General features: G+C 34.0%; 1 protein-coding gene across 1 annotated transcript in view; it reads right to left on the reverse strand.

Annotated features, from left to right (window-relative positions):
• Nucleotides 1-525: 525 nt before the first annotated feature.
• Nucleotides 526-19,194, reverse strand: part of LOC140745615 (homeotic protein empty spiracles) — a 49,569-nt gene continuing 30,900 nt past the window's right edge. Inside the window, exon 3 of the mRNA XM_073077554.1 lies at nucleotides 526-3,259. Coding sequence (XP_072933655.1) covers nucleotides 3,065-3,259 — 195 coding nt within the window. The 3' untranslated portion in view covers nucleotides 526-3,064. The remainder of the gene's footprint in view (nucleotides 3,260-19,194) is intronic.

Consider the following 19,194-nt stretch of genomic DNA (forward strand, 5'->3'; position numbering starts at 1 on the left):
CTCACTCCTAACAAGAAAATGCACGCAGTTTTGAGAATTGAAATAGTTGCGTAAAAAAGTTTTGCCACGTCTCCGTGCTAAAATATCCCTAAAATATTTGAAACAACTATTTATTTATTACGTAAATTACGCAGTATTAGTGATTTATTCGTAAATTTTCTCTAAAAATGTTTTTATTTGTCAAGAATTCAAAAAAAGAACTTACTAATAAGCCTTTTGTGGCTTCATTCAAATTCAAGGCGGCGATATCTTTACTAATCTATGGTCCCAGCCTACCACACCGTGAAGGGTGAAAAACCTGGTTGGAAAAAAACCGCATACTGGTATTTGGCGAAAATAGATGTGACGATAGAGCCTTCAATTATAAAATCGTTTATCAAGATCGTTATATGTGATGCGATATTTAAACAAAATTATCATACAAACAAAAATATAAAAATTAACTTAAATTATATTCAAAAATGTTTTTACGTTTTTACCCACATTTTTACAGGTCCACATAATTACAAATGTTTTTATGTCTGTAATTTGCTTTTGCTAAAGATTTTATTTATGATGTCGTTAATTACGTTTTTATAATGTTTTTTAAATATTTAAAACTACATGTATAAGAAAGAAACATAAGTAAAAGGCAATTTGACAACAATATTATCTCCAAATTAGGTACCTTGGGTAAATAATATAATAACTATATATAATATATTATCTTATCACGGTAAAGCTTTACGAAAAAAACTTTATGTTTAATCTGTGAACCTACAATGCAGATAAAAAATAGCAGTTTTACTTTTAAAGCCGGCAAAATTACAGCCAAGTAAGATACTCGGATAACATTACATTAGCTGTTCAAGAGTAACATAACGAACAAGGCATTACCACGCGAATAAATAACTATAATCGACTTGTTTTCGATCTCGGCGATAAATCGGGAACTCGATACTCGTCATCGTAAATCAATCGAACAAAAGACTGGGAAGAAAATACAAATTAAGCCTATAATAGCGGTTACTAACGCGTGTGTCCAACAGTTCGGAATTCCTGCACTTGTAATACGAAAAAGAAAAAAGTAAACTATACTTAATCTGTGTACAACAATGGTACCAACAAAACGACGAAATAAATTGTTGGCGCGGAAATTATTAAATCGCTTATTTTGTATTTTAAACTGAATGCGGTAAATATTTCATATTTACGTTGTTTTTCCTCGAGTTCTTACGAAAACACAAATAAAAATTATCTCTAATCAAATAATAAGTTAATTACAAGCATGATTTGACTAATTTGCTTATTTTGACATTTCATTTGAGCGCCATTTTCAACACGAAGCTAAGCGTATCCGTGTTCCCTAAGTACGATGTTGCCACCGCACAAAACAGGGCACAATTAGCTTTTTAAAATGGAAACAATGGCTGAATTAATGCCGTTTACATGACCGACGCCACGCTTCTCTGGGCTTAAATTAAACGAGTCATTTCGATTCTTACCGAGAGTCTAATTAAAAGTGTATTAAAGGTACAAAAGAGCACTTAAAATGCAAAAGAGAAATGGTATTTTTGAGTTTATATTTTCAAGTTTGTTACGTGGGTGGCATGCAAGGTACTTAGTAGTTTATATGACAAGTTGCAAGGTTGATATTCTTATTAGAATTTTAGTAACACGTTTTAATTAACTTGTAACCAACATAAACCGATTGCCAAATTAGTTACATTATTCAATTTGATTTACATTGACAATTTAAATTTGAACTTATTACGGGTTAGAAGGTGACTTAAAGATCATAAGTCAATTTAATTTGACGAGTACTACGTATAATCCACTGGGTTTTATATTTTTTAATTAAGTATATAATTATTACACTTCTATGATTTATGCGGATGATTACTAATATTTGTTTAAAATTACTAAATAATTATTTAAATACTTAAGTAGACTGTCTAAGTCATTGATATGCTAATTTTAAATAAATGTAATGAATTTATAATTATTTTTACACTCTTTTTAAACTGTGTGTACTTTTCATACATACTACATTACAGAGCATTTAATATTCGAGAATATCTGTACATTATTATTATGGCTTGATGTTTCTGACTCAAAAATATGACAGCACAAGACAAAGCACACTTAGCGATAAAAAAGTTGTCTTGTAACAGTCAATCTCGACTGTAAAATATCTCATAACGCGAGATTAGAACGCAGCGAGCAACAGAACACCGAAACATTTATTATGACACTTACAGAAACAAATTTCGGCGCACAATGGCTACATGAATAGGCGTCCACGTGTGAAAGTGGGCACTAACGAGCCATCTAACCAGATCATAATCGGAACTCCAAACGCACGTAGACAAATAGCCGTAGAGAACAATCGTCAACAGATTAAAAACAATTTTGTTGCGTCGCGAGCAATTACTGAACGCGATTCGGGCTCAAGATACGATTCCTGGGCGCATCTCTTAATAATAGGCCCACAAACGACGTACAATAATCGCTTCCATCTCTATAAATATTACCCTATTCTCTCCAACACGTCATCGTTACCGTTCTCCGTCTCGCTCGCACGTTGACAGCTCACAAACCATAGACCCTGCCTATCAGCCTTTAAAATCAAACTGTCTAATTATACCCACATCACTAGGAACGCTTCAAAAGAGGCATTTTTAATTAATTTAATCCCAAAACTATTATAATGCGGCCAATTTCGTTATCTAATAATTCGTGACGCGCTAACAAGAGCTGTTCCGACGCCATTTCGAATGTGTTCCGTTAATTTAATGACACGGTTGCTTGTTTAAAGGAAATAAATGACCGTTCATGAATTGAGATAAATTAAGCGGAAAGAAATTTAAATAATTGCGTCATTATTTATTGGGGTTTAGCGTTTGAATGGATTGAATGAATCGAGTACTCTTGTTAGAGTTGCCAGTGAGCAAATTGTGTTAAGATTAAATTGGGACATCATAGAAGAAATAAATAAGGAAATTAATCTAATTAAGATACAACTAATTACGATAATATTTACACAATAAACAATTGTCCGGTCACTTTAGTCTGTCACTTGTTCCTACGTTTCGTTTTCACTCTCACTAAGTTCATCCATGTCCATATCTATTAGTTCCTCGTCTTCCTCGTAGGAGTTGTTGAATTGGCCGTCGTCTGGCTTACTGCTAGAGGAACCCGACTTGGTGCCAGTCTTCGCTTCTTCTTCCTGCTGCATTCTTTTATGTTTCGTTCTTCTGTTTTGGAACCAGACTTTCACCTGCGAAAAAAAAACAGACTTTAGTATTTGATAAACACAACATTGTAATAAGTGTGTGTGTGTTGCGGTCGACAGGGTCCTGTGCTTATAAATGGAGAGATTGTGATACAATTAGAAGGATGCCTGTGGTCTTGTAAAAGGTAATAATAATGATGATAATGAATATTATAACTTCCATTGTCATATCATGTATAATCACGTCAAACATGGGCTTTATAACATTCAACATTATACAGGGTGAATTTTTCAAATAGGCCTTCAGGGCCAAATCCGAAACTACAAGGACTAGCGAAAAATGCTGAAAGGAGTTACGAGGCCGATTTTGATAAAACCTAAAACTGCATCATTCGTTTTTTAAAATTACTTTTTCCCAAGCCAGGAACGAACGAACGAATCGAACGAACGAATCGAACGAGTTCATTTAGAAAAAAATACACCCTCTATATTATTCCACTATCTGATAGTGTTGCTTATAAGGATCAAAAGCTGTGTCCTACATTTCCACATCCTTGGTAATTGTACAATTTAAATTCCATTGTAACTCTGTAAATAGAACTCTCAAAATAGAATTTTCTCTTATAAGTAACTTTCTCTAGATTTAATACGAGAAAATTTTCTTGGCATAGACATTAGGGCCCATTGCCATCGCATTCCACTACTTCAGCCAGTGAAATAAAGTTACTAGGACACTTCACTCTGGGTTTTCCTGAGCCCAATACCCAAACGCACGTTGAATTGTGATTTTCAAGAATTAAATCGAATTATAAACTTTTATGAGGGTTTTCCCAAACCAATCGAAAAACAAATCTCGATTCCGATAAATGAATTAATACGAGCAACTAGAAGTAAATAAATGTTAATATTAGGAAATAAATTATATTATGTTTCGAATGTATATAACACCGTGTCTACTAAATGGGTAATTTAATTATAAATCATAGTCCTGGCAACACAGAAAGATTACATACAATTTATATAAGCTTCAGTCATAGGGTAGCTGTACTTAACGTACACAAAAGTTGACAATAAATCTTTTACAGTCGGTCTATCCAAATAATAAAGGGTTAACGGAACTACCCAATAAAACTATTCAAAAAACACCCCCCGTATTCCCATCATATTTCACTACGTAACTATTGAAAGAAAATCCGCTGTCGAAATTTTTCTACAGGCAACAAAGCGATTTTCCCGCGAAAAAAGCGCCGCCATCTTGTGAAGCGATTTGTCACGCGTTTAATGGCTTGTGAAATCTATTCACGACGCTTCCAGCTAGTGTGCTCGCTTTTGAGAAATTATACTAATGCAAGCGTATCACGGATTATGTTTTGGCAATCCCCTAGCTTACATAATGCGTGTTTGCTCGATTTAACGGCGGACTGGAGGCACAAATTGCCAGTATGCAGACAGATTATATAATTTTTTATTCGTCGAATTCCAATTCCGAATTTCGAATCCCATTGCCACGTTACGTTCGGATATCGAACGTAATTTTATATAAAATCCATAACTGTCCGCTTATAACGGTCAGTTTATTGATAACGATTATTTATTTATGAGCATTATTTTCGAAATCAGGGCGCCAACTGAATAATGAAACTAGACGTGACCGGTAAGTTGCCGCGAATAATGTCTTTAGCCGCCATTTTTGCTGCATTCCATTTCACGCTATCAGAATCGAGTAAAATGTAATTTATAGTTGTATGAAATGTAAAATGCGACTGAACGACTTTGAACGGTCGTTTCACGCATGATTTTGTGAACAATATTGGAATATGTTTGAACGTATTTGTGATTCAATGGAAAACTTTAATCGATTTATTGCTATAAATAGAGTAATAGATTATACCTAACTGTGTTACGTATAACTCGTTCTGATTTTATGTTACTGGTTATGTATTATGGAAAATTGAAAACCATAAACAATATTATGTTTTTACTGTACTTTAATGAAACGAATTAGAGATAACTCTACGATTTAGCTCAGTATCTGTTTGATATGAAGACTAGTTAACATAGAGTAGATTTAAATGTAAAATCTCGAAAAAAAAATAAAGAACTGTAACTTTAGTACCTTTACACATGTGGCATTAATGAACAAAATATCGAAATAAGGAACATTACACACGGGAATTAGCTACTCTATGTACACAAAATTCCCAGGAATCTATTCAGGAAAGATGGAACCTTCACGCTACATTAGCGAGCATATATCGACATCAAATATCAATCAAGTAGTTTCCGCCACCCTTTGAAGGGTAATGGCGCGTAGCGTGCGAGCGAGATAGATATATGTAACAAATTCTGCTTCAAATTGAAACAGTAGCACCCCTAGATATTGCAGAAATGAAAACAGCTACTGATTTTCTACTCAGCTAACTAAAATAGTATTTATAAAAATTAGCTGTTGTTTGTACTGATGTTTATTTATTTTAACAATTTACGAAACTATGGTAGGTAAGTGGATACTTCTAAATTTTATTATTTAAAAAAAGGTAAGTACAGTAGGTATGTGTTGTGTACGCATGTAATCAATTATGGATACCTATTTCTTTGGGGTATTTAAAAAAATATTTCTTGGATTCTCTTGTATTCTCATAGAAATAACAGTCACTAAACGAAATTTTATACTAGAACGAATAATGATTGACGCGCAACTTCATCCCACGCTAAAACTAAACTCTCATCAAATTAAAAATGATTGCGTTCATAGATTTACTAGTATGTTTCATTGGTGCCATAGACACACACTAAGTTTATACACAAACACCCAAACTTAGACCCAATAGTCAAAATTAATCATTCAGATATCCGACCGGGGATCGAACCTAAAACCTGCGTATCAGACAGATATGGTGACTCTTCGCAGTCAAACATTGTCAGTAAAACAGTTACAAAGTTCCATACCAATAATTACCGGCTCATACGCGAAACCATAAAGGATCATTCACACAATCCTACCCACAATGACACAATACAAATGAATTGCAACTTAGTTCTTATGTTATATGGCATAAATATTATATTTTACGTTTTAAGCAAAGATTTACAACCGGTAAACATAGGTAAGGTACTATAAATAAAGTTTAAGTAGAAAATAATAAGTGTCAATGAGAATGTAAAGATAATTTGCGTGGAATGGAACGTTTGAGCAAATGTAGAAAACGTTCCGTTTTACGATTTACTAAACGAGGTTTAGTATTTAAGCTTAAATCCATATTTGTAATAAAGAAGTGGTAAATAAATAACCATGCTATAGTGGTAAGCCATGATGTCTATGGGTTATGTAATCAACTCCAGATAGGATTAGAATTCTAACGGAAGTCAGCTACTGATTTTGTTACTTCTGAGGACTAAGTTGGCCTGGAATAAGTGTCACTCACGAAACCCTTTAAACCAAAACACAGCAGCTCTTAACAATATTTTAAGGTAGAAATAATTGTGGTATTACCTCGGACTCCAAAGAAGGAAAGACTCTACCGTCTTATTATTTAAGCTTAATATTTATTTAGTTGTGTATTTCTTTAGTTTGGAATAAAACCAAGAGATATCAGCTTTACAAAGATTTCAGAATGAGAAGGGGTTTGTACATAGGTAATAATAATGACATGGGTATAGGTACCACTTTTATTAATAAGAGTTCGTAAATATTATTTCCTCACGATGCTTTTCTTCACTGTTAAAATTATTAGTAATTAATTTCTTTGAACATGACCAATTTAAGTAAAAGGTAACTAGTATTGAAAGCCGTATATACTATTATATTAAGCGAGGCTTTTTAAAGTTCCCTATAACATCACGATATAAATAAAAAGCTCCTAATAATTTAAACTACTTAAAATACAATACCTATTGGTTTAAATCAACGCTTATTACATTTTTTATTACTATTATTTTCCACATAGATTAGTAAAGATTACTCACTCCTAACAAGAAAATGTACCCAGTTTTGAGAATTGAAATAGTTGCGTAAAAAAGTTTTGCCACGTCTCCGTGCTAAAAAGTCCCTAAAATATTTGAAATTATTATTATAAATTATTTATTTATTATGTAAATTACGCAGTATTAGTTATTTATTCGTAAATTTTCTCTAAAAATGATTTTATTAGAACTTACTATAATAAGCCATTTGCGGCTTCATTCAATTTCAAGGCGGCGAAGTATCTTTACTAATCTATGATTTTCCATTTAATTTCCAAATAAATATTCTTTACCCTTAAATAACTAGAGCTACACATAAAAATAAAAGTACAATTTCATATTCATAGCAATTCTTATAACACCAAGTCATTTGTCAAAGACCCCAAGGGTACCAACCCCTTATATTACTCCGTAACCCGCTATTGCGCTAAATGGGCCTATGGGACCCGTCCGTTGTCATAATGGTTAACAAGTTAATGGGAACTTTGATGGCATTTGTAGGGTTAACTACCGTTTGAAAGAGTGATTATTGGTCTATTGTTACCCTTATTATAAAAGGTATTTTTATTAGTAGAAGAAATAATGCAATTTATAAGCGACGAATAAAATCCTTTTTTTTTTGGGAGGTTTTCAAAATTTAAAATACAAATAAATACTACAATGATTCTATACATGTATGAAGTGAAATGGATTTGAATCCACCGTGGCTTTACAAATTTCATACACTTCTGAAAATATTAAAGAAATCTTCCAGCCTTTTCTTTTATCAAATATCAATAAAAAAATGTCAAGAAAATAAAAAAATAAAATAAAATCAATGAAATATAATGAATTTGAATCAATTTCGGATTTGGAAGAGTATTCACATGTATGAAGATTTTTCATAATGTCTTTTACAAGCAAGTTGGAAATTATTTCTTAAATATATTATGTAATTTTAAAACAATAAACTTACACATAACCTATAACTACATATTACACTTAATTAGGTTTTTTCCGAAGAATAAATGTGTGTAAATACCTACTATAGTATAATTTAAAAACATTAACATCAAACTATCGCAATAAACCTTCCACAAAACTAAAATGGATCCCATTAAACAAACCCGCTTCAAATTACCATCAAAAACAAAGTACAAACGACGAACACCATTAAACAATTATACCTACAACAATGCAAAAACTTCAAATTCGCTACAACAATAAAACTTTAATTCGTTCAAGATACATCTGGCGGGCCATTACTGGGACTACATTAAAATGATCTGCCGTTCAGAAGACTATATTTAAACTAAGGGCTCAGAACAAACTGGTGCAATAACAGTCGTAAGACTCCACAAACAATCGTTTGATAGGGGTTGGAGGGGACAACCACCCGCTCTGAATAAATACCGGTTCTGAACGCACCCCCAAATGCGATTAAGTACTTATGTACGATCGTACCCCGAGGATTACGCGCGAGCGAGACGCAAATACGCGCTGTTACGGGTTAAAAAGAGATAGACTAACTAGGGGAGATACGCAATTACGGGGTAACACGTGAAATGCCTGAAATTTAAGCGGAAAGCTATTTATCTGTATATTACTTTATTGTCGATCCATTAGCGCGGGAACGGGATGGATGTATGCGTGTGAAGGAGACGGCAATAGGGATGAAATTGGGTCGTTAGTTGCGATTTTTACGCGTTTACCACTGATTCGTGACGTTTAGAGTAAAGGGACGATTGTGGGACAGCTCCTGTATAACTTTAGGGAAAGGGCAGCTGACATGATTTTAAGTAGTCACTGCCGCCCATGATAACCTGGTTTCAATACCAAGATAAAGTACAAGTTTTTATTGATCATGTCTTGTTATCCTTGAGGACTAAGCTGAAATGCACAAGGTCTGTGGATTAACAAACCAGAACTAAGATTTTCTTTTTTTAATAGACGTAACAAATAAGCATACAGTTCTCCTGATTGCAAGGCGTCATTACCATCCATAGACATCAGTTAGCCCCAGATAAGATTAGATACGTTGACACTGTGGACTAAGCTGGAACACCTCGGATAAGTATGTCTCTCTACCTTTTCAGGACACTGCAGCATTTATCTCTGCCGTTACTAGGCAGAAATAGGTGTGGCGGTGATGCCTCCAGAGTCGAACCACAGAGTTTTTTTTTTTTATAATATAAGAGTAGCAGACGAGCATGCAGTCCACCTGATGCCGCCCATGGACAACTGTAATCTACTCCAGATAAGATTAGAATTCCTACCTGAGGTCGGCCACAGATGCGCCGCTACCCCTGAGGACTAAGCTGGAACGTCTCAGAAAAGTCTGTCTCCCTTACCACACCCTTCAAACCGAACCCAGCAGCGTCTAACACTGTTGTTATTAGGTAGAAATAGGTGTGGCGGTGTGGCCGCCGGAGTCGAACCACAAAGAGGTCCTACCACCTTCAAAAAGAGTATTCTATCATTTTGATCTTAACATAATATTGTCTATAATAGGTACATTAATTAGCTTTACTGAGTTAATTAGTAAGTTCAAAGGAATCAATACTTAAAATTTCGAAATAAATAATTCGATAACAAAACCTATAATTAATGGTTTATGATTCGTCAACTTCACAAAATTACGAAATTACTATATTTATGCCTATATCAATACATCATTCTTTAGTTAGAGCGAAAGAGCTATTGTGGAACAGAGAGGTCAATATAATTTAAACTTACGAAAGCTTTGTGCAATTAATTGAGCAGTAGTCAATTATTACAAGTAGTTGATAACTGCTTAGGAAATCATAGGTCATGTCATGCAATGAAATAAAGCTTAACAATTTGATTTATTGCGTGTATTATTATTTAATCTGTGGGTTTAATTTTTTTCTCTAATTTCGATGTGAAAGGATCCATTTTTGAATCTGACATCTAGCTGTCATAATTCGTTGCTGTCATTTGTTTGTTTTTTTTTATTTGTATAGAAGGTAATTTTGAAAGCCAAGAGTTTTATCCATTCTGAATTTTTAAGAACTCTAAAGTCTGTGTTTCCTCACATTATTCTCCTTTGCCATCAAATCAAGTTATAATTAATTTACACTAATATTATAAAGAGGAAAACTTTGTTTGTTTGTTTGGTTGTAATGAATAGACTCAAAAACTACTGGACCGATTTTAAAAATTCTTTCACCATTCGAAAGCTACATTATCCACGAGTAACATAGGCTATATTTTATATGAAATATATTTGATAAATAGATTTTGAGGCGGTACAAAGTTTGCCGGGTCAGCTAGTTTCTAATATCTAGACACATAATAAAAAAAAACAGACCCCGATTAAAATACCAAGTTTCAAACCATTTCCACGTTGCTTAATTACAGCAAATTAATGGTTTTTAAAGACTCTTTCTATACACATAATCCCACACTAGGATTCTCTATATCATGCTTGCCCTGAACACACACAAAGACAAACACCCAGACCCAGAGCAGATATCAAACTCATAATCTAGATATTCCGATCTGCGATCTAGATGTTCCGATCCGGTAGTAGTTTAAGAAAAAATATTGTAATTGACAATTTGTAACTGCCGCCTTTGGCCTATACAAAATAAATATCATCACCAACCCATTATTGTCCCACTGCTGGGCACGGGTTTCCTCTCAGAATAAGAAGGATTAGGCCATAGTCTACCGCGCTGGCCACGTGCGTATTGGTAGACTTCACATACCTTTGAGATATATATTTTTTTATAAATCTCTCAGGTATACAGCTTTCCTCACGATGTTGTCCTTCACCGTTTTAGCAAGTGATAATTAATTTCTTATACGCACATAATTTCGAAAAATCAGAGCGGGCCTGGGATTTGAACATCGGACCCCTCGATCGAGAGGCCGAGTTTCTTAACCACTAGGCTATCTCCGCTTTTTAAATTAGAATAAATATATTTCATTTCATTTGTCGAGGTCGAACCCGGTACCCTTTGCGAGTCAGATTCACTAACTACGCCACGCGCCTCAAAATACCATTTCCATCAATTTAATACTACCCCAATGATCAATTTTCCATACAATACAATAATACGTTCCAAACGAGATCCGGAAATGACTGAATGTGACCGGATAGTGGTGCTCCCCAATCGGACTTTACGATTCTCGTCCGGTTTCAATCCGTACCGTTCTGAAATCGCACTGTTCTGTGTCCGGTTAACGGTTTTTGTAATGGATATGATTTTTAGATCTATTTGTATGCTGGATGGTTAATAAAGGTATGTGAAGATAAATATTATTATGATTATTATAGCGTTGGAATTTTAAGTAAGTTAGGTCGTTGAACTTAACATTATAGGATGGAGTAGCTCCAGCTCCATCCTAAATAAAGACCTTATGGGCAAACGCCGTCGAGACCGCGGACGAGTGCAACTAGCATGCCCGTGGTCCCAACAAAGGAACACAGTGGGGTTCTATGTTAAGCGGTAGAGTCCAGTATATCATCTCCGCTGCTCCCAGGCTGAGAAGAACCCATGTAGACTTTCATGGTAAAATAATAACATTTATCTAATAAAAATGTCTATGTAATTTGTAACATTCTAACGAAAATATCATTTCATTCAGATTTTTCTAATGTTCTAGGAAAAAAACATTTATTTCGTAAGTTTCACGATCGAATTTACGATCACCGAATACATTAGGAAAGACTTCTGAAAAATATATTTTCGACATATTATAGCACTCACACACGCATACAAATAAAGCGCTAACACACAGCAATTTCCAAAGCGAACTTTGCGCGACGGTATCCAGAAAATCCAGACATTTATTTAAACTGTAATATAGATATAGATGTTGGAAGCTGCGGGGCGCGTGTCATTCCTGTGGGGTGCCGGAGCGCCCGACAGGGGGTGAAGCGTGAAAGAGATGAATAACGATAGGTCTGATACTTTTTGAATTATTTCGATACGTTTTGGTTATTTGATATCTGTTTTGATATGTAAAGCTAACGAGTAATGGTAACTGATGTTACGTATCTGTAATTTACGAACACACACACATGTACATACACCTGACACACTAATTAAGTCAAACATAACCATTAACCATTTGAAGGTGGTAGAATCCTTTGTGGTTCGACTCCGGCGGCACCACCGCCACACCTATTTCTACCTAATAACAGCAGTGTTAGGTGCTGCTATGTTCCGGTTTGAAGGGTGTGGTAAGGGAGAAAGACTTTTCCGAGGCATTCCAGCTTAGTCCTCAGGGGTAGCGGCGCATCTGTGGCCGACCTCAGGTAGGAATATCTAATCCTATCTGGGGTTTATTACAGATGTCCATGGGCGGCAGTAGCCACTTACCATCAGGTGGACTGCATGCTCGTCTGCTACTCTTATATTATAAAAAAAAAAAAATAACTTATTACTTGTTTATTAATTGTTTATTGTACCAACTTGTAATTTTAATTTTCATAGTTATTATTTAGTGTAATCCATTTTTGGCCATATTATATGTAACAAATTGTAATCTTCTTTTATCGATGTGTAACGCTGTTGGATTGCCAAATAAATGAATAAATAAATAAATTTAGTATTCCCGGAGCGCTATGACATGGGGCTCTTCAATAAAGGTGCAAAAAGAGCTTTCGTCCAAAGCCGGCGATGCATTGGCGACTCCCCTGGTGTTGCAAATGTCCATAGGCGACGGTGACTGCTTTCCATCAGGCAGCCCGTCTGCCTTATCGTTTAGGTATAAATATATAAAAAGCCTCAAATAAGAATTCTTATGTTTATATGACATTTAATATTTCAAGTAGATCACGAGCAGAAAAAAAGCATATGGCGATCTGTAGTTTACCTTACAAAGGATTAAAGTGGTCGGTCGGACTAAGTTGGAATGCCTCATGCACCGAATTAGTGGTAGAGTTCCTAGCAAAGGTAACGTAAATGACCTTAGAATGGTTTATTGATACAAGCATTTCATATAGTGAAAATGCAGAATAACTAAATATTTTTGGCAATTCTCCCCCTAAACTGAATATATTAAATATAAAAGCGTCTTATATTCACGTCTTATATATATAGTCGTCTTATATTACACTGCTATTTCCCAAAAAACTAATTACATACGTGTAATCCCTACAAATTGATTTAATATCTCGTTAAAATACTATCAGCATCGATTTAAGCATTTTTAATTAACTAAATCACAGACAAGTCCCTATTAAATAAAATTTCATGAACAAGATTTAATGTTATATATTACAAATATGAATTACTACAGCTTCGAAAAACGCGATAAAATTTATCAACTGACAAGTATTCCAATTTTTATATGTAGGTTTATACTAATACTAGCTGACCCGGCAAACGTTGTGTTGCCATATAAATAAAAAAATGTTAAGGATGAACAACTTATCACTTAGCGGTATGAAAAATAGATAGTAGCCGATTCTCAGACCTACTGATTATGCATATAAAATTTGGTGAAAATCGGTGAAGCCGTTTCGGAGGAGTACGGTAAGTAACATTGTGACACGAGAATTTTATATATAAGATTACTCGTATAAAGGGATAAAGTCTATAAATTTGTATGTAAGGGCTAATCTTCGGAAATACTAAACCGATCATGAAAATTCTTTCACAATCAGAAAGCTACACTATTCAGGAGTGCTATAGACTATATTTTATTATGATTAAACAAAAAGCGGGCGAAGCCGCGACACTGCTAGTAGTATATAAACGCGAAGGAAGCCGTCGGTAACGCCTAGCTAGGTATATAAAGCTATTTCCACCCCCGAGGGGTGTGATCTCGGAGGGATGATAGGGGTGGTTTAGACATGCGCAGAGATGATACTGTAAATGTTACCGTTAGATTACCCTTTCCTGAACACTGTTTATATAAGCCATTTATTATAATTGCCTAAATGTTATAACGATGCAAAAAGCACAGGGTTCCGGGTTCGATCCCCGGCTAGACAGTTATCTAAAATGATGAATTTAGGTCTCTGTTGGGTCTGGGTGTTTGTGTATTCGTTTATGTATGTGTTCATGGCATCTACAACACATCTACACACACGGAGACGCTTTTTAGACTCATAGCTCCATAGCTTTGAGTGTAAAAAGCATCTTAAAAAAATCTATAAAAATTGGCTATTTGCAATTAATTGTAATCATTTGGTTGCAAATGTTTACGCCTCTATTGGTGTATATTTAACGCTGCTACATTACGGAGTGGTGATGATAGTCCAGAAAACTATTCCGTGCCAAATGTTTTCAACGTCATAATTCCTAAGATTTAACCTGTGACCATAGATTAGTGAAGATTACTCACTCCTAACTAGAGAATGTACCTAGTTTTGAGAATTGAAATACTTGCGTAAAAAAGTTTTGCCACGTCTCCGTGCTAAAATATCCCTAAAATATTTGAAATATTTATTTATTTATTATGTAAATTCATGTAAATTACGCAGTATTAGTTATTTATTCGTAAATTTTCTCTAAAAATGTTTTTATTTGTCAAGAATTCAAAAAAAGAACTTACGACAATAAGCCATTTGTGGCTTCATTCAATTTCAAGACGGCGAAGTATCTTTACTAATCTATGCCTGTGACAATAACCCTATTTATATCCCACTGTCGGGCAGTTTGGGCACGGTTCTCTCATCACTATCAAGAGAAGCCTAGAAAGTCCTCCGGCGCGCTGCTGCAACGTGTATCGGTGGATGTGGAACGAGTTAGTAGCTAATGGTTGTTGTATCTTTTTTTTTATAATATAAGAGTAGCAGACGAGCATGCAGTCCACCTGATGGTAAGTGGCTACTGCCGCCCATGGACATCTGTAATCAACCCCAGATAGGATTAGATATTCCTACCTGAGGTCGGCCACAGATGCGCCGCTACCCCTGAGGACTAAGCTGGAACGCCTCGGAAAAGTCTGTCTCCCTTACCACACCCTTCAAACCGGAACACAGCAGCGCTTAACACTGCTGTTATTAGGTAGAAATAGGTGTGGCGGTGGTGCTGCCGGAGTCGAACCACAAAGGGTTCTACTACCTTCTTTTCAAACTACGAGTATAAGGCCAGATACCTATAAGGCCTCCCAAAGATTAAGCTAATTCTATACAATGTTAACAACTGAGACCGAGGTTAACATGCCCTCCGAATTACCCAAACAACCCAGACAGATCTAGAATCAGATATTTAATTTCAACACTAGACGTCTTACCGGCCATATTGGAATTTTCCGAGTTAGACCAGTATCTTATGTGACATGTTTCTCTTAATTATCTTTGCAACGTGGATTTTCTCGCTTTATACATATATTTTTTTTCCATGTAGATAAATACTAGCAAAATACAGATAATTTCCTGTATATTTATGAGGAATGTACTAATTATAATGCTACAATTGTACTAAAATACATGCTCACTTATGTATGTATATACTTATACAGGGTGAATCTCCATAAAGTGCACATATTGAAACAGGTAAAATTAAACCGCATTTTGTCGACAAAAAAAATATAAAAAAAATTTTAAAAATTTTTTTTTGGGTTTTACGACCTTTTGAATTTTTTTTTGGGAATTGTGCACCTGAAGTAAATAAATCGCTATAACTTTTAAACTAAGAGGGTTATCAGGTTCAAACAAAAATAACAATGATTGCCAATGATAGGCCGTACTGATCCATGAAAAAAGAAAACAAAAAAAAATCATCTTCCCAGGTAAAAAATGTCAGATTAGTGCAAAAAAGCACTTTTTTTAGGTAAAATTTTCAGTAATCATCAATTTCCTCAAAATAATCTAGGCATTTTATTTTTTTATTATTATTTAATGCAATTCTACGTCGTATTAGCTTTCAAACACTAAAAAAACCACGCCTCTAACTCAAGTATAAAGTTTGCTAGGAACGTTAAAAAAAAGACGCGACGCACGTGCACCCTTATAAAACTGGTATAGTCAGCCCCATAATTAGATGTCCAAAATATAAACAAAGGAAACTATCAAAAATATGTTTCAATGGTAAATTCATGGTAGTTTCTTATTTTTGACGATATTAAAGTGATAAAACAGTAATAAAATAAATCTTTAATAATTAAAAAAAAAACACTAGTTTGTATTAAAAATGTTATTTATTACCAACACCCTTAAAAACTGCCTTTGTTTAAGCGCTCGTAGGAAACTTTATACTTAAGTTAGAGGCATGCTTTTTTTAGTGTTTGAAAGCTAATACGACGTAGAATTGCATTAAGCAATAATAAAAAAATAAAATGCCTAGATTATTTTGAGGAAATTGATGATTACTGAAAATTTTACCTAAAAAAAGTGCTTTTTTGCACTAATCTGACATTTTTTTCCTGGGAAGATGATTTTTTTTTGTTTTCTATTTTCATGGATCAGTACGGCCTATCATTGGCAATCATTGTTATTTTTGTTTGAATCTGATAACCCTCTTAGTTTAAAAGTTATAGCGATTTATTTACTTCAGGTGCACAATTCCCAAAAAAAAAATTCAAAAGGTCGTAAAATCCAAAAAAAAATTTTTTTAATTTTTTTTATATTTTTTTTGTCGACAAAATGCGGTTTAATTTTACCTGTTTCAATATGTGCACTTTATGGAGATTCACCCTGTATAACATAGAAGTTGATGCGCTGGAACGCCATCTAGGGGCGAGTTACAACAAAGTACAAGTATTACATGTAAATAAAAAAAAAAATTTCCTCTTTAAATCATTTTACGTTTTCATTTATGAAAAGAAATTATTAAACTCAATGATTGAACTCATTTGTATTATACCGTTCCTTAACAACTTAAATCTAGGTTTGTTCCAAATATTTGTAATTAATTTCAATGTATTTGGTTCATAAAAGATGTGGGTACTTAACCGGTTTTATGATATTGTTTTTTGATGTACCTAAATACCTCCGAACTAAGCTTAAAAATGTCTATCAATCAAAAAAATCCTAAGTCTATGCTATCAACTGCCTTTCTACTCTTAACCTATAAGAACTTATAAATAGAATACGCTACTACAGATAAACAAATGTTTTTCCAGCTCAAAAAAACAAATAGCAGTTTTGTAGAAATAAATATAATTCCTTTAATTCGATTTATTATCTGTGACTACATACCGTGTCGGTTTGACTCAAAATACTTCATATTTAATACTTACACAGTTTAAACCAACACAAATTAATTATGTCTTACGTACAAGTTATTTTTTATTTAAAAAAAAAAATCGTTTCCCGCCAACTCAATCGCGTGGTCTGTCATAGACAATTCCAGACGCAAGTGACAGGCAATTGTAATCCACAGATAAAACATTATAACGAGCAAAAACATGATGAATAACGTTTCCCTTAAAATTGCCCAAGTTCCTATAATCGAATTAAGTACGGCAAACATTTTATCTTAATAGCTCGCTATATATGAACGCACGGACAGACCAGCTGCAGTAATTTACTTAATAATATAAAATTACTTGTATCATGTGTAACCTGTTTTACTGAATACGTCATCAAGGTACGAGTTTTCGAAAAAAATGGAATTGTATCGTTTATGAAGGCTTGGCTGTATAACAAGTTACATTTGCCTAGAAAAAGAGTATGTGCGATGGTATATTTTCCTTGGAGTTTTTGCTCGACGTCTCATTAAAGCAATGTACAGTTGATTTCTAGTCTCCCAGTACATTGTAAGTCGCCTTGGAACATTTTATAAGAATAATCTAGTGTTTTTTTTAGTTTTACTCACGATCTCTAAATATTTTTGAGACAAGAAGTCTGTAGAGTATTGAGAATAAATTGATCGTATAGAGTAGGTAGAGCAAAAGTAGATATTGTTGTTTCTAATACCTATTACCTAATCTATAGAAATAAATATAAATAATAGACAAGTAGGTAACTTGAATGAATTTAGAACATGACATGACATTAGTTATTTTAAAATCATAAAAATTATGCGTTGCCATAAGGATTATCTTATATATAAAATTCTCGTGTCACAATGTTAGTTACCGTACTCCTCCGAAACGGCTTTACCGATTTTCACCAAATTTTATATGCATATTCAGTAGGTCTGAGAATCGGCTATTATCTATTTTTCATACCCTCAAGTGATAAGGGGTGTTCACCCTTAACATTTTTTTATTTATATGGCAACACAACGTTTGCCGGGTCAGCTAGTAATCTATATGTTTAAGTTTACTATGAGACAAACTCACTATTTTAAAATTTCGCACGTATTCTTAGTAAACTACAGCCATTCTAAAATAAAAACAACAAAACATTGTAGCTTTTGACCATAAATTAAATAGAAACACAAAATAAATTAATTTCCACTTTTTACACACACGAGAGCGTTTTATACTCGAAAAACATTTCTAAAGGGAATTTTATTGAATTTTTTGTGGCAAAAACGCAAGAATTCAATTATAATTACACTTATCAAAAAAACTATAACAATTCTGTCGCTATCTGTCCGTCGGATTAATAGACGAGAGCTGGCTAGAGGGTTAATTGCGTGAAAATTATAAAAAAAAAATGATATAAAGCTCATCAAATCGTCATAAATTTCTGTACGATCGTTCAGGCCTCATTACCTTCCCACTTAAAATGTTAATTGTACTTGTACCGAGCTCGAATAATGCGATATTCAATCGATTTGAACCGAGAAAAAATGGAACAAAAACACCGGTTAAGCGTGAGTTGGAACGTTCCGTATGTTACATGCTAAAATATTTTTGGCGCCAAAAGAGTTAGTCTGTAGGTTAGTCTGTAAGGTCATAGATTAGTAAAGATACTTCGCCGCCTTGAAATTGAATGAAACCACAAATGGCTTATTATCGTAAGTTCTTTTTTGAATTCTTGACAAATAAAAACATTTTTAGAGAAAATTTACGAATAAATAACGAATACTGCGTAATTTACATGAATTTACATAATAAATAAATAATTATTTCAAATATTTTAGGGATATTTTAGCACGGAGACGTGGCAAAACTTTTTTACGCAAGTATTTCAATTCTCAAAACTGGGCACATTTTCTAGT

This window comes from Epargyreus clarus, unplaced genomic scaffold (genome assembly GCF_041222505.1).
Source record: "Epargyreus clarus isolate Ecla_fem2 unplaced genomic scaffold, WU_Ecla_fem_2.2 ptg000002l, whole genome shotgun sequence".
Classification (NCBI taxonomy): domain Eukaryota; kingdom Metazoa; phylum Arthropoda; class Insecta; order Lepidoptera; family Hesperiidae; genus Epargyreus; species Epargyreus clarus.